The following is a 17,834-nucleotide window of genomic DNA, read 5'->3' as shown; positions in this document are numbered from 1 at the left end:
GGTAACCTCAGACGCATGCAGTCCGAGTACTGTAGAATAACTTCTGGCTCTCGCACCCTTAGAAGACAGCCACCACACTCTAAGCTCAGTGCTGAAAAATCACTGGAGCCAGAGCACACGACCTCTGCCTCTAGCATCAGCCTTAGAACTGATGCTTTCAGTTCTAAGGGTGGATAGCCGGCGCGAGGGTCTGGGGCTTCCCCTTTCCCCTCCCAGGGAGGAGGGAGCTGCTCAGACAGCGGCGTGGCGACATATGACGCCATGCGATGTCATGCTCGTTTGCTTGTTTCTTTTTGGGGAGTTCTATCCACTTATATGGCTTTTGGTAGCAATTTTCACCAGAATAGGGGTTTGTTTTGGGACGCTTACCGTTCTGGGTGCTTGACCGTAGGTCAGAGAAGATCGGAGGAGAAGATCGAACCAGCCATGTACTGGACCGAACCGATCTGCTGAAAGAGGTGGAGCCGTAAGAAAAATCCTTTGGGTTCGAACACCGAGCCAGCAGCGCTTGAAACCAAGGCTGGGCTGGCCACCAAGGGGCCAATAAGACTGCTCTCCCCTGCTAAGGCTCCAAGCAAGCCAGGACCTGGAGCAACAACCAAACTGGGGGAAAGAGGTACAGGTAACCCCACCTTGACCAGTCCAGTTAAAAGGCATCAACCCCGACGGCCTCACAGTCGGGGAAGGGCGCCGCATATATACCGGAAGACGCCTCGACCAAGCCAACGCAAAGAGGTCCACCTCCGGGCACTCGAACGTCTGGCAGAGCCAATGGAACGAGTCAGCGTCGACTGTCCATTTTGTGGATGGGAATACACCAGGACAAGCTGTCTGCCAGGACGTTGGACACCCCCTGGATATGAACCGTCAGGAGAGCCAAACCCCAAGAACTCAGCAGACGAGTCACCCAAAGCAGTCACTCAGCAGACCAGCCCCAAAGAGGTAAGGACAGCATTGAACCCCCCTTGATTCAAGCAATGAACCACACAGGAGCAGGCCGAATGGAGCTGAATCGTCGCTCTGCAAGTGACATGAACCTTCCAAAGCGAAAACCACACCACTGTGAACTTCTGCATCATGCTGTGAGCCCGACGGAAGGACACACCCCACTGACCCTGGCTGACCTGATGAGCACTGGTCACGAAGCCTCAGCCGAGAGACGACGCGTCCATGAACACATTGAGCAAGGGTTCACGTAGGCGCCACGGCAATGAACCCTCAAAAGCCAGAAGCTGGCAATACAAGGCCCTCAGGGTCTGAGCACAGCAATCGCAAGAGCGGCGGAAGGGACGTCCCCGAAGTAACCAGAACAGCCACCGAAGTCAGATCCGACCTGACGAGTAGGCCAGCATGGTGAAGTGTAGACTCCCACACAGCCGCTTGAACAACTTACAAGTGACCCGGGTGACCTCCAAAAACAGCCAAAGGCGGGACTGCAGCCGCAGCAATGCTGCTGGAGGGAGAGACACGGAAGCGGTTCGAGAGTCCCACACAAGACCCAGCCCAGTCCGAACCCGAGAGGGAACCAAATGGGATTTCCTGCAGTTCACCAGGAACCCGAGCACAGTGAGCTGGGAAAGAACCAGATCCCTGGCGAGCAGACATGCAGACCGGCTGGAAGCCCAGACCAGCCAGTCATCAAGGCAAGCTACAAACCGAACCCCAAAAGATGCAAATCGGTCACCATGACCCGGATAAGGCAAGTAAAAACGTGTGGTGCCAGATTCAAGCCGAATGAAAGGGAACGAAAGTGGCAAGCTTGCCGCCCCACAACAAAACCAAGCCATTCCTTGAACCCTGGATGAATCGGGACGTGTCAGTACGAGTCCCGAAGGTCCAGGGACACCATCCAAGCGCCTGGCTCCAAGAGCAGCCGGACCTGGGACAGAGTTGTCATCTGAAAGGAGGGGCAAAAAAGACCCAGGGGGTTCAGATGGGACACGTCCAGAATGAACCACAGATCTACACAGCCCCGTTTCGGAACTGGAAACAGGCAGGAAATCCACCTGAAGGACACCGTTGTTTCGCTCATACCCAACCGTACTCACTTCAGGATGACCTGACAGAGCGCAGGGGAAGATTTCTGCCCTGCCAGCCCCGAACCCCACCCCCAGGAGGAGACGCCCAACACCACTGAAGGCCCGAGGAAACAACCCAAAACGCCCACGAATCGTGGGACTAGGCGAGAACAGACAGCACGAGCCTCCCCACCCATTGCCCTGTGAACTGCCAAAGGGCTGACGACCCTTACGACAACCCGACCGACGCTCAGAGCGATCACTGCGCCGACTAGACTACGACAATTCCACAGGAGGGGCCGGCCCCGAATCTGGCACTACTGTCTTACGACCACCGAAGGAACCTCGAGCCCTGGCACGACCCTTCCAGGTAGAACCCCTCCCTCCGGAGAACCAACAAATCCGACATAAGCCAAAGCCACCTGCAGAAAGTGCACCACCGCAGACTCTGCAAATAAGAACGGACAAAAAGGGGACGAAAATCTAGGAGCCAGAGCCCAAACAGATTCCAAAGAGTGGATGAGCACTGCCTGTCAGCACGCGAGGCGAGAAGCAAAGAACAGACACGCCGATTCTGAGTGAAGCAATGCTAACAACTTTAACAAGGCAGCCAACGCCCCAGCCAAATGCACTGGATGCTGGCCTGGAACCCAGCTCCCCCACATCCTCCTTGAGCCAGTCCAAAGACAGATCCAGCAGGAAAAAGAAGCTCATGACCAAAGCTAAATGCCCACCAGCATGCAAATCCTCAGCTACCAGGGACCCAGAAAGGGAGGGAACCTGCACGTTAAGTTGCACCTGGCCAACATCGCAAGGAAGCACAGGGGCAAACAAGCACGCATTGAGGTACTCCAACTAGCCTCCCAGGTAAACCTGAACGATGGTAGTCAACTCCCACCACTCAAGCGTGTGGGCCCAACAGAATGCATGCCACACCCCCAACGAAAAGTGCAGTGTACCAGCCAGGAAGACTCCGGCACCTCGTAACAAACCAAGTAAGGAAAAAGAGGAGCCAAACTCAAAAGAAAAAGGATCTATAATCGAGGCATAATCTGTGTCTCGCAGGAGGTAAGCCAGCAATGGCCTTCCGCACCTCCCTAGGCGGTATGTGGGAAGCCTCCGGAAAGAGGGAACCGAGGAACCTAAGGGAACCCAGGGAGGAACTGAGCTCATATCAAAGTCGCACAGGGAGGGGGATAGGAAAACCCCTCCCCCCCTGTAACAAGCCCCACACCGAGGATGCCAACACCCAAGCTGGGTGAAACAGGGCCCAAGCCCCCCCAAGTCAACTCCTCCCCAGCCCTGGGATCCTCCACATCAGGACACGGATCAGAGCCGTCCTTCAAGCCCTCTGCCTCTGGAAATAAAGGCAGAGTCCATCGGAAAAGCAGGGAAGAAGGGGGGGGGGGGTTTGCTGGCATGACCCGGAAGCCCCAGCAGGAGGAACAGACTTGAATGTCCCTGCTGCTGATCTGGAAGGGGCAGTCCCTGATGTTGTCCAAGTCTTAACACCAAGAAAGCCCTGCCCTAACTCTGAAACCCTCAGATGTTTAGGAGCCAGGAGCAGGGGGGGGGGAAGGGGAGAGGGCGGGATGAACTACAGCAGGGAAGGACCTGGGGTGCGGACAAATCCGGAGTTGAGGCAACTAACACCCCCAAGTCCGGGTCCCAATAACCAAAGTGGGGCAGCCTCGGGGCATCCGGAAAGGCAACCAACCTAGCTCGTTGCAGCAACCTGAACTGCGCATGCAACACTGAAGCTGTCTGCACCCGAATATTAACATCAATGTACTGGGTGAACTGGAGTACAAGCAAGAACACCACTGCAGGACTCTGGGTCAAAGGTGTCAATGACCCAACAGGCAGCATAGCGGAGGCAAAGATGGTGAGTGTCACCCTGAGACAAGGGGACAGAGCAACCTTTAAACTCACACGAAGCGAGATGAGACTCAGAGGATGCATCTATTGGACTAATGGGGGTTTCCAGGGCACTCAGGCTGACTGCTAAAGTAAACCCAGGCAAGGCACTGCTAACCGGTTATCCCAGAACTACCAAACAAAATGCTGAACCTCTGTGATGTGTGCAATCACAGGGACCTAGCAGAGGGCCACCCAATTAATACAAGTGGTCCTACAGCCACACCAGGCAGACCCCCACCTGGCAAAAAAAAAAAAATAAACACCCCCCCCCCCCCCCCCCGCAAAAGCACAATGTCTCCAGGAGGAACAGAACCTGGCGCTATGTGTATTAGAAGACAGCTGCACAGCTGTGCCCTTGCCAACGACAATACTATCTCCTACCCAAGGCCAAACAGTGGTAAGAAAATCCCCAGCTGACCCTCAAGGGTGGGCAATCACCAAGCAGCAAAAGAACCCTGGAGCTATTTAACTCAAGCCCCTGCAATTACAATGCCTAATATGTGAACATGTTTGCTGATAATGCTAAGATACTAGGGAAGATAAGAGAGGCAGATGATAGTCACGCTCTTCAAATTGACCTAGATAAAATAAGTGCTTGGAGCAACATGTGGCAAATGAAATTCAATATGAATAAATGCCATGTTATGGAATGAGGAATAATAGAAAATAGACCACACACAACCTACAAATTATATGAAAAGTACTTAACTCTAACAAAGGAAGAGATCTAGAGGTAGTTCTGAACAGTAGACTGTCACCAGAGGAACACATAAAGGACATTGTGCAAGGAGCATATGCTGTGCTTTCTAACATCTCAATTGCTTTTCATTACATGAATGGTGAAATGCTAAAGAAACAGTTAAGGACGGTTCTAAGATTAAACTCTGAATATGCAGCAGTTGTATCAAGGCCAAATCTCAAGCAGCACACCTATGTACTTGGCCCATATCTTAAGAAGCACATCAACAAACTGGAAAAGGTGCAAAGACATGCTACTAAGTGGCTCCCAGAACTGAAGGGCAAGAGCTACAAAGAGAGGTTAGAGGCATTAAATATGCCAAAACTAGAAGACAGAAGAAAAAGAGGTGATATGATCACTACATACAAAATAGTAACAGGAATTGATAAAATCGATAGGGAAGATTTCCTGAGACCTGGAACTTTAAGAACAAGAGGTCATAGATTTAAACTAGCTAAACACAGATGCCGAAGAAATATAAGAAAATTCACTTTCGCAGAGTGGTAGACGGTTGGAACAAGTTAGGGGAGAAGGTGGTGGAGGCCAAGACCGTCAGTAGTTTCAAAGCGTTATATGACAAAGAGTGCTGGGAAGACAGGACACCACGAGCGTAGCTCTCATCTTGTAACTACACTTAGGTAATTACACACTTAGGTAATTACCTATCCTGTTTATGATACAAATGAATGATCTTCCAGAAGGTATATATCCTCTCAATGTTTGCTGATGATGCTAAAATTATGAGAAGGATTAAGACACAGGAGGACAGCAAGAGGCTACAGGATGACCTGGACAGACTGAAGGAATGGTCCAACAAATGGCTACTAGAGTTTATCTCGAGCAAGTGCAAGGTGAAGAAAATAGGCGTAGGGAGCAGGAGGCCAAACACAAGGTACCAGCTGGGAGAGGAAAACCTTCAGGAGTCAGGATGAGAGAAAGATCAGGAGGTTTATATCATACCAGACCTGTCCCCTGAAGCCCACATCAAAAGGATAACATCAGCGCTATATGCAAGGCTGGTGAACATACGAACTGTCTTTAGAAACTTGTGTAAGGAATCACTCAGAACCCTGTATACCTCATATGTCAGACCAATACTGGAATATGCGGCTGCTGACGTGGAGTCCACGTCTAGTCAAACGCAAAACGAAGTTAGAAAGAGTTGAGAGGTATGCCACCAGATTAGTCCCCAAGCAGAAAAGAATAAACCATGAAGAAAGTTTACTGGAACTGAACCTCTTAATACTGGAAGACAGAAGAGTTAGGGGAGACGTGATCACTACCTACAAACTGTTCAAGAGGAATTGACAGGGTAGATAAAGATAAACAGTTTAACATGGGTGGTATGTAAACAAGGGGACACAGGCGGAAGCTGAGTACCCAAATAAGCCACAGGGGACACTAGAAAGAACTCTTTCAATGTCAGAGAAGTTAACAATTGGAATGCATTAGGCAGTGATGTGGCGGAGGCTGACTCCTTACACAGTTTCAAATTTAGAAATGATAAGAGCCCAGTAGGCCCAGAAATCTGTACACCAGTTGATTGACAGTTGGGAGGCAGGACTATAGAGCCAGAGCTCAACCCTCGCAAGCACAACTAGGCAAATACAACTAGGTGAGTACACAAAACTTGTGGAGTTAAGTCGTTATGTAACCTGAATACACTGAATACATTCTGAAATTTATTTGTTCAAGCTATAACAAAATAATACTGTACAGTGTATGAACTATCACGTATTAAATTTGACCCACTGCACACAATTTAAGATAAATATGGCAAAACTATCCAAGTGAAGCTTCGTGCTCAAAATTTAATACCCGCTAAATGATTCCTCTGAAAACAGGCCCAGTGACTTTCAAATGCCCAAAACTAACTTCTTTTTATATTACGATTTTGTATGAACTTAGAATTTCAATCAATAAAACAAATATCGAATACAAGGAAATAATGCACGATATAAATTCTGGCATAACAAAACTCAACAATCTCAAAATAAAAACCAACCAAATGATAATTCGTTAACCCTTATCCAGCGGTTATCATCAACTGGTTATTCATAGGATAACGCGGATATCTGGGGGGGTAGAAATAGCCTAAGCTACTCTATCCCTTTGAGATCTATTTCTTTCTTGTCTCAATAAACACACTTGAACGCGGATATCGCCATGTGAAGATTTAAACAAATATTGTCTGGGGTTTACACGTAGCAAACATGGATGATGCAAATATGGATACAATAGGTCTATGTGGATGTAACGTAATTTACCCCTGACCCGTGAAAAAATCCTACCACCATTTCAGGGTACAAATGTGCTTATCATCATAAATCTAACTAGGGAAATGTGCTTATCATCATAAATCTAACTAGGGAAACGTGGTTATCATCGTACGATGATTTAAACAATTATTGTGTGGGATTTACATGTATGATGTAAATATGGATATAAAAAGCTCTCTGCGGATGTAAATAAAGTAAAACAAGTGAGAAAACAATCGGTGAAACATCGCAAGATAAAACAGGAAGCGTCCGCTTGGTACCAATGGTCTCTATAATTGTTGTTGTATGGTACCAATGGTCTCTATAATTGTTGTTGTATGGTACCAATGGTCTCTATAATTGTTGTTGTATGGTATCAATGGTCTCTATAACTGTTGTTATATGGTACCAATGGTCTCTATAATTGTTGTTATATGGTATCAATGGTCTCTATAATTGTTGTTGTATGGTACCAATGGTCTCTATAATTGTTGTTATATGGTATCAATGGTCTCTATAACTGTTGTTGTATGGTATCAATGGTCTCTATAACTGTTGTTGTATGGTATCAATGGTCTCTATAACTGTTGTTGTATGGTACCAATGGTCTCTATAATTGTTGTTGTATGGTACCAATGGTCTCTTATAATTGTTGTTATATGGTATCAATGGTCTCTATAATTGTTGTTGTATGGTACCAATGGTCTCTATAATTGTTGTTGTATGGTACCAATGGTCTCTATAATTGTTGTTGTATGGTATCAATGGTCTCTATAACTGTTGTTGTATGGTACCAATGGTCTCTATAATTGTTGTTGTATGGTACCAATGGTCTCTATAATTGTTGTTGTATGGTACCAATGGTCTCTATAATTGTTGTTGTATGGTATCAATGGTCTCTATAACTGTTGTTATATGGTACCAATGGTCTCTATAATTGTTGTTATATGGTATCAATGGTCTCTATAATTGTTGTTGTATGGTACCAATGGTCTCTATAATTGTTGTTATATGGTATCAATGGTCTCTATAACTGTTGTTGTATGGTACCAATGGTCTCTATAATTGTTGTTATATGGTATCAATGGTCTCTATAATTGTTGTTATATGGTACCAATGGTCTCTATAATTGTTGTTGTATGGTACCAATGGTCTCTATAATTGTTGTTATATGGTACCAATGGTCTCTATAATTGTTGTTGTATGGTACCAATGGTCTCTATAATTGTTGTTATATGGTACCAATGGTCTCTATAATTGTTGTTGTATGGTATCAATGATCTCTATAACTGTTGTTGTATGGTACCAATGGTCTCTATAACTGTTATATGGTACCAATGGTCTCTATAATTGTTGTTGTATGGTACCAATGGTCTCTATAATTGTTGTTGTATGGTACCAATGGTCTCTATAATTGTTGTTATATGGTACCAATGGTCTCTATAATTGTTGTTATATGGTATCAATGGTCTCTATAATTGTTGTTGTATGGTACCAATGGTCTCTATAATTGTTGTTATATGGTATCAATGGTCTCTATAATTGTTGTTATATGGTACCAATGGTCTCTATAATTGTTGTTATATGGTACCAATGGTCTCTAACTGTTGTTGTATGGTATCAATGGTCTCTATAACTGTTGTTGTATGGTACCAATGGTCTCTATAACTGTTGTTATACAGTACCAATGGTCTCTATAACTGTTGTTATACAGTACCAATGGTCTCTATAACTGTTGTTATATGGTACCAATGGTCTCTATAATTGTTGTTATATGGTATCAATGGTCTCTATAACTGTTGTTGTATGGTACCAATGGTCTCTATAACTGTTGTTATACAGTACCAATGGTCTCTATAATTGTTGTTATATGGTATCAATGGTCTCTATAATTGTTGTTGTATGGTACCAATGGTCTCTATAACTGTTGTTGTATGGTACCAATGGTCTCTATAATTGTTGTTATATGGTACCAATGGTCTCTATAATTGTTGTTATATGGTACCAATGGTCTCTAACTGTTGTTGTATGGTATCAATGGTCTCTATAACTGTTGTTGTATGGTACCAATGGTCTCTATAACTGTTGTTATACAGTACCAATGGTCTCTATAACTGTTGTTATACAGTACCAATGGTCTCTATAACTGTTATATGGTACCAATGGTCTCTACAACTGTTATATGGTACCAATGGTCTCTATAATTGTTATACGGCACCAATGGTCACCATAAGTGTTGTGTTATACAGTACCAATGGTCACTATAATTGTGTTATATGGTACCAATGGTCACTATAATTGTGTTATATGGTACCAATGGTCACCATAAGTGTTGTGTTATATGGTACCAATGGTCACCATAAGTGTTGTGTTATATGGTACCAATGGTCACCATAAGTGTTGTGTTATATGGTACCAATGGTCACTATAATTGTGTTATATGGTACCAATGGTCACCATAAGTGTTGTGTTATATGGTACCAATGGTCACCATAAGTGTTGTGTTATATGGTACCAATGGTCACCATAAGTGTTGTGTTATATGGTACCAATGGTCACCATAAGTGTTGTGTTATATGGCACCAATGGTCACTATAATTGTGTTATATGGTACCAATGGTCACTATAATTGTGTTATATGGCACCAATGGTCACCATAAGTGTTGTGTTATACAGCACCAATGGTCACCATAATTAAAGATTCGAATGCAACAAAAAATATTGATGACATACTGAAGCAAAATTGATCACAAGGGTAATGATATCTGAGTGAATATATAGGGTTATGCAGTGGATTCCAGTATATATTCCAACATAATATATCAGGAAAAACTAGAATATATTGTAAACATGTGTGTTCTGTTTAACGTATGCTACCGAGACTGAATATAATACACTCACCTGACATGATGCAAACCCCTTCAGCAATTAACCAGCACGAAATGTATTTGTACAGAGTAATCTTGGCCCATATTCCCACGACCACGTGCCGCCACCACAATGACATATCCTAAAAATAATAGAACTATTGACATATCCCAATAATAGAACTATTATTCAAAATTATGAAATGTGAAATGACATAGGTGTACGTCTAAGCAAAAAGGCGAGTACATATCCCGACACACTGAAGTCCACGGGATTTAGGATAGAGCGCATTATATGATAAAAAATGTGGTCCCTTCATTAACATGACGATAATGTTTAAAGGGACCACACAAGTCCATTGGGAGTAAGAAATAATCAGATTTAGGATAAATCAAATGATTCTATTCAGACGTATTGACTAGTTATGGCATTTTCACTGCTTGCCACAATGTGATGCCGAGTCGCACGTCACTCTGCTCGAGGGGGACGATGAGGCATGTGGTTCAGGGGTCCATGTTCAGGCATTTCTCCTGACAAAATGCCACAATTGGCCTGCAACTGCTCCCACATTATAGTAAACAAAGAAGAGAGGTTAGTTTGTAATGGAAGATTTCATAGAGGGAAGGTTTGGTATCTAAAGATTATGCAAGACAAAGTTGAGGAGAAATGAGGAGAACTTTAACTGCATGAAAAATGATACTGGGCAACCTTTCCATGCGATGATTTCGGGGCACAACATCCCCGCGGCCCGGTCCCCAACCAGGCCAGGCGACAATGAATAACTTCTTGTGCAGTTCATAGTGCTGCTGTGATTTTGCATAAGCAGTGACCAGCACAAGTGGTTCACAACCTCACGAGTTGGGATAGATTTCTGCGCCGGACACTGTTGTCTTGTTTTCTGTACTTCACGAGTTCAACAAGGACACGGACATTAGTTGTAGGATGTATCGTGGGAAAGGTCAGTTCGCTGCCCTAGGGAGACTTGCAGTCTCCCTAGGGCAGCGTTGCAGTCTGCCCTAGGGAGACTCTCAGGATTCCTATTTCTAATAATGGGAATCCATGTGTTGCGCGATATGCCTTAGTGCTACAGTCCAGCACATCATCTCCTCGCCAAAGTTGAGAGTCATTCCGAATCATACCCAACTTATACGACTGCCCCAGACTATATTTACTCAATTAGAATATAAATGGTAAGGTAGTGATCACCTAATAGAATATTTACTGCTTGTTGTACTAGATTGTTCTAGAAACAAGATAGCGCTCGACTTAGCAGTGATGTTGCAGTACACGTTGCTTGCACAAGTGACATGACACCACGGAGGGATGTGGGTGGCAGAGCAGGAGGGAGGGGTTATAACAGGGCCATGATGGTGTGAGGGAGGACGGCAGTGGCTTGGGTGTGTGTGTGGGAGGATCCCACCACCACAGTGCCATTGGCGGCCATGGTGTGAGGGAGGACGGCAGTGGCTTGGGTGTGTGTGTGGGAGGATCCCACCACCACAGTGCCATCGGCGGCCATGGTGTGAGGGAGGACGGCAGTGGCTTGGGTGTGTGTGTGGGAGGATCCCACCACCACAGTGCCATCGGCAGCCATGGTGTGAGGGAGGACGGCAGTGGCTTGGGTGTGTGTGTGGGAGGATCCCACCACCACAGTGCCATCGGCGGCCATGGTGTGAGGGAGGACGGCAGTGGCTTGGGTGTGTGTGTGGGAGGATCCCACCCACCACAGTGCCATCGGCGGCCTTAACTTTCTAATTTATATCTATACAAACACCAAGAGAGAATATGGTAGTAAATTCAGTAAATACTTAGACAAGTAGTAAGACACCAGGTAGTCTGTCAAGCCAGTCACATCAGTTGTCTTTCAAGCCTGTCACATCAGTAGCCTGTCAAGGGAGTAATGAGGTAGCCTGTCAAGTAGTCACATCAGTAACCAGTTAAGGCAATCACATCAGTAGGCTGTCAAGCCAGTCACATCAGTAGGCTGTCAAGCCAGTCACATCAGTAGCCTGTCGAGCCAGTCACATCAGTAGCCTGTCAAGCCAGTCACATCAGTAGCCTGTCAAGCCAGTCACATCAGTAGCCTGTCGAGACAGTCACATCAGTAGCCTGTCAAGCCAGTCACATCAGTAGCCTGTCAAGCCAGTCACATCAGTAGTCTGTCAAGCCAGTCACATCAATAGTCTGTCAAGGGAGTAATGAGGTAGCCTGTCAAGCAGTCACACATCAGTAGCCAGTTAAGACAGTCACATCAGTAGTCTGTCAAGCCAGTCATCAGCTGTTTGCAAAGCCAGTCTCTAAAATCAAAGTCAATGAAAATCCAATCTGAAGGGAGTCAATCAGAGGTCCATTCAGTGTTTTGATCAATACAGTAATGGCTTATAAATGTAATGGGCTGAAACATACTATACAGAAATGTACAGTACTGCCACAGAGAAAGCCATAAGTGTGCACGCAGGTCCCTAACCAGTGGTTATCTTGAGGTTATCTTGAGATGATTTCGGGGCTTTTAGTGTCCCCGCGGCCCGGTCCTCGACCAGGCCTCCACCCCCAGGAAGCAGCTGTCGCTGACTAACACCCAGGTACCTATTTTACTGCTAGGTAACAGGGGCATAGGGTGAAAGAAACTTTGCCCAATGTTTCTCGCCGGCGCCTAGGATCGAACCCAGGACCACAGGATCACAAGTCCCGCGTGCTGTCCGCTCGGCCGACCGGCTCCAGTGTGTCGGTGGGTCCGTCCTAGACTTGTGCCGCTCACAGATAAACATTGGGGCTCTATGCCGCCAGAACTGACTTCAAAATTTGTATTAACATTTCAGATTTTCGGCTAGAAATAAAAACTCTCAATACATCATTTTAGTACTGAAATGTTTACACTTGCTTCCCCTAATATGTAAATTGTCTGAAATACATAACTTCACACACTAGTTCAGACATTTACATTTTATTACATATGTATGCCACTGTTCACTGATGGAACACATTACAGTACTAAGTGACAGCTTTACATTTGAGATTGTTCACATTCCTATACGGATTTACTACATGTGACATAACTGACACTTCGACAACAAACCGACAGTATGCAAACTTTTGAGAATGTGGCAACTGGAAAACGACACTGTCAAATCTGGGCAACTGGAAAACGACACTGTCAAATCTGGGCAACTGGAAAACGACACTGTCAAATCTGGGCAACTGGAAAACGACACTGTCAAATCTGGGCAACTGGAAAACGACACTGTCAAATCTGGGCAACTGGAAAACGACACTGTCAAATCTGGGCAACTGGAAAACGACACTGTCAAATCTGGGCAACTGGAAAACGACACTGTCAAATCTGGGCAACTGGAAAACGACACTGTCAAATCTGTCAAAAAAATAATAACACTGACAAACAACATTATACCTAATAAATTACTCATCCTACAAACATGAAATTAAATGAAAGTGATGACATTACATGTCACGACTCGAATAAACTTTTGGACTCAATGGACTTTTGTCCATCCTGGACTCGTTTTGTCCAGGATGGACAAAACGTCACTTTCATTTAATTTCGTGTGTGGTTGAAGATATTTGTTTTCAGTCACGTTATTGTAACTTGTTCTCTGCATAATGCCCTAAAACCTATAACCCTTGGTGCCTTTTACACACAGAAATCACAATAGCGTGATGCATCAAATGAATGTCGTAGCTCAGTCGATTAAGGCAGCATCTGGGATCCTTTCGGACGTAGGTTCGAACCCTCGTCACGGCCCTTGTGGATTTGTTCCTTGGTGCATTTTACAAACACAGTACGGTAACAGAATTATGCCACAGGAGACGACTACTCGAAACCAGTGCTATAAAACAGATGATCAGTGTGAGAATAAATACGAGGTGACGTGGTGTGCCACATGTAGTTCTGTATCAGTACATGATAAGTTTGCCACACTTCAGTCATCCTGCTATGCCTTACAGGCAATATCACCAGGTTTCAGATGAAGATCATGATAGGAGTAATTACTCGATATGAAGCTGGAGCCAGATTCATGAAGCAGTTTCGCAAGTACAGTGGTGCCTCGATTAACGAGTTTATTCCGTTCCGGCACCGAGCTCGTCATGTGGAAAACTCGTCTTGTGAAACAACAACAAAACTATCATCGGAGGTGTCCGAGAACAAGCGGGAACACTCGTTAACCCTTAAACTGCGCAAATCATATATATATATATATATATGATATCAGTGACAAAACCGAAACCGCGCACATCATATATATATGATTTCATGTCTAGCGTTATAATTTAAAAGCCCCGCCTGGGATAGGGGCAGCTATAGTACAGCCATGACCGATAGTTGCCAGATGCCACCTAGAAAAAATATCCAGGCCAACATTCTTGGGTATTAGAGCGTCAGTATTGAGCAAGCCACCAAGGCTGGCGCACACAGCATGAGCTCACAGCACCGCTGTCCAGCTTGTAACCACAGCATCGCCTACAAATGCCACAATATACATGATACTGCTATTATTTAGCAGTGATAGTATTACTGAAGCCCCCTGACTGTGATAAAACTGACCAGGATTCTGATAATAACAGGATTGTGGTGATATTTAGCGCTGTGCTCCATGGAGGAAGGAGTAAGGCTGTGGAAGGGAGGGTTGTGGCGTTGTCTTCTGACTGTGTGTGGCCACCATTTATTGACTGCACTCACCATACCAGCTTAGTGGTTCACTATGGTGAACACAAATGTAGATACTTATATATAACGTGTGTATAGTGTGAGATAACAGCAAGAGGAGTAGGTTGGGAGCCGCCATTTTGGTGAGGGAGGAGCGTCGTCTGCACGACTTGTCATGTTTACTGATGGCCACTATGGTCTTTGGGCACCATACCAGCTTATTTGTACAGGTATGGTGAATAAAGCAGGTAGATACTTATATATAATGTGTGTATATATAATAACACCACAAACAATATTGTTGGAGGAGAAATATTAGTGCGTCTGGCCATGAGGGCGGCTGCCGATCAGCTGACTGTGAGAGTAGCTACGACTTTGTGCCTTGCTCACCATACAAGCTTAGATGTACAGTTATGGTGAACAAAACATGTAAATACGTATATATAACATCTGTGTATAGTGAATAAATGCAAAAACAGTATTGTGGGAGGAGAATGAGGGTGAGTGAGGTGGTGTTGAGGGAGGGAGTGGCAGTGAGTGGCTCGCTGGTGTTTGGCGGTCACTCCTCGCTGCTGTTTGACTCACAAGACCAACTTAGTAGTTCGTTATGGTGAACAAAACATGCAGATACTTATATATAACCTGTGTATATAGTGTAACAACAGCAAAACTATTTGTTTGTTTTATGAACATAATACTGTAATTGAATCACTAATATGCACACCATAATTTTGAGTACAGCGATGGTTCACACATTTTATTATATAAATATACCACAATTCACTGTATGGAATAATATTACTGTAAAAAAACTAAGAAAAATCAGAGACATCGAAATAATTAGGTAATAATATATTTGTGGCAACTGCTGTCTGACAGCTTGGGCGGAGTAGACCTCGTTTGGCGAAGGCTCTGCCAACGCCCCTTTTTTGCCAGACTTCTCTACCCTATTGCGGCTAAAATATGCCACCTACGATTTTTTTGTTATTTTTCCCATGATCAGGGAACAAAAATGAACACTTCTATAAGACGAAAGAATTTTTTGGATTTTTTTTTTGTTGCGCCCTTGGGTGTGAATTCCATTTGGGCCCCTAGCGGTTTGAGGGTTAATGGAGGGAAAGCTCGTCAGTCGAGACATATTTTCTACGAGCGGCTTGCTCGTTACTCAAAATGCTTGTAACTGGAGCCGCTCGTCACTCGAGGTTCCACTGTACTTAGGAAAGTGTACATCTTTCCTCAATCTTTGGCGGCTTTGGTTCTATTTATTAAACAGTTTACAAGCATGAAAAAATTTCAATCAACTGTTGTTATTGTTATAAACAGCCTCCTGGTGTTTCACAGCTCATTAACTGTTTAATACTTGTAAACAAAGCTGCCAAAGATTGAGAAAAGATGTACAGGTTCGTAAGTGCTTGCGTAACTGCTTCGTGAATCTGTGACCCGGAGAGGATTTTCTGAACACTGTTGCCAAGCTAAGATTCCAAAGAACCACAGCCGATGAATAACGTGGCTAAAGTATTTTGACCAGACCACACACTAGAAGGTGAAGGGACGAAGACGTTTCGGTCCGTCCTGGACCATTCTCTGGTCAACAAATATACAAATTTGTGGAGACAGAAGGATGACTTAGCTGACATGGAGGAACAGGATGATCATGTAAGCTGGTCAATGGTGACAAACTTTTTAACGGTGCTTGTTCAAGCTACACTAATGACCACCATTACAGAGCTCAACAACACACACTGGCAACCCCACACAGTTGCCTAACTCCCAGATACCTATTTACCATCAGGTGAACAGAAGGATTAGGCGAACGGAAATATGCCCAACCATTTCGGTCCCGCCTGAGAATTGAACCTGGGATCCATGAGAACAAAGCATGACTGTACTTTGATGCCCTAAAGTGTACATGTACTAAAGTGGTCGTACACTTTCTCAAGCAGCAGGGACAACAAAAAATGGACATGGGTTTGTCCGAAGGTGAATGAAATTCAAAATACACTAAAATGTCTACAGCCTACATAGTTTGTTTGAGCGACGTTAAGCAATTTATTAGGAGCACACAACTTTCATTTATTTCACAGATTTTTCAAGCAAGTCATTATCAATTATTCTTGGGGCACCATTCATACCTAACACATCAAGCTTAGTACCTACTTTTATTCTGACACTGGAAAATATCATTCACAAATATCATATTTTTTAATTCTTTGTCATGAAATTCTTTAAACTGACCCCCCCAAAAATCTGAAAAATTAGTTTCAGTGTTATCTTGAGTTATCTTGAGATGATTTCGGGGCTTTTTAGTGTCCCCGCGGCCCGGTCCTTGACCAGGCCTCCACCCCCAGGAAGCAGCCCGTGACAGCTGACTAACACCCAGGTACCTATTTTTACTGCTAGGTAACAGGGGCATAGGGTGAAAGAAACTCTGCCCAATGTTTCTCGCCGGCGCCTGGGATCGAACCCAGGACCACAAGTCCAGCGTGCTGTCCGCTCGGCCGACCGGCTCCCTAACTGTCACCAGTGTCACTGGTAACATCACACAGACATGACACAGAGGTGAAGATAGTGGTAGCAGTGATTTATAATCCCCCACTAATCAGCAGAAGACCTAGGCACAAATACGACAGCTGCAATGAGAATTGCCTGAAGGTGATGGAAAAAGCAGCCACAGTAACAAGGGAAACAAGAGCTAAAATACTAATACTGGGGAAATTCAACCACAGGTAAATAGACTGGATAAATAAGGATCCCCCACGGGGGTGAGGAGACATGGAGAGCAAAACTGGTAGACATGGCAGACAAAAAATTTTTGAAGAATCATGTCACCAACGGCCATACCACGTTGAGAACACCGCTTCTCGTCCGATCAGCGAAGTTAAGCAACGTTGGGTTTGCTTAGTACTTGGATGGGTGACAGCCTGGGAACACCAAATGCTGTTTGCAATAATGTTTTCTCACAAATCGAGCCTGGCCTCGGGCCGGGCTTGGGCAGTAGAACAACTCCCAGAACCCCATCAAGCAGCAGGTATCACAGAACAAACAACAGTAAGAGGAGACCATCTACCAGCATCACTAGACCTGGAGTTTCCCCAAAAATGAAGCAGATGCTGAAAAAATAGAGCATGAGATGGCTCTAGAACACTGCTTCACAAACTGGGAGCCTTTTTGCAATATGAAGGGGCCCATAAGTTGAGGTAGTGTATATGTTATGATACCAGAGGGTTACCTTGAGGTGCTTCCGGGGCTTAGCGTCCCCGCGGCCCGGTCGTCGACCAGGCCTCCTGGTTGCTGGACTGATCAACCAGGCAGTTGGACGCGGCTGCTCGCAGCCTGACGGTAAGGGGGAAAGGGGGAAGGTAGGGGAA

At 44.9% G+C, this 17,834-nt stretch overlaps 1 protein-coding gene and 1 pseudogene across 3 annotated transcripts in view; one reads left to right on the top strand and one right to left on the bottom strand.

Annotated features, from left to right (window-relative positions):
• Positions 1 to 17,834, bottom strand: part of nes (lysophosphatidylcholine acyltransferase 3 protein nessy) — a 176,810-nt gene that overhangs the window by 90,979 nt on the left and 67,997 nt on the right. For all 3 annotated transcript variants that reach the window (XR_011222190.1, XM_045762571.2, XM_045762570.2), the window contains exon 7: positions 9,837 to 9,945. Coding sequence is in view for 2 of the 3 variants with exons in the window: in XM_045762571.2 (XP_045618527.2) it covers positions 9,837 to 9,945 (109 nt within the window). In the remaining variant the exon portion in view is untranslated. The remainder of the gene's footprint in view (positions 1 to 9,836; positions 9,946 to 17,834) is intronic.
• LOC123770639 (5S ribosomal RNA) lies at positions 17,294 to 17,412 on the top strand (annotated as a pseudogene).

Source organism: Procambarus clarkii, chromosome 46, assembly GCF_040958095.1.
Source record: "Procambarus clarkii isolate CNS0578487 chromosome 46, FALCON_Pclarkii_2.0, whole genome shotgun sequence".
In the NCBI taxonomy this organism is placed as follows: domain Eukaryota; kingdom Metazoa; phylum Arthropoda; class Malacostraca; order Decapoda; family Cambaridae; genus Procambarus; species Procambarus clarkii.
Note: the sequence above shows the minus strand (reverse complement) of the source record. Positions and strands in the feature narration are given on the sequence as shown.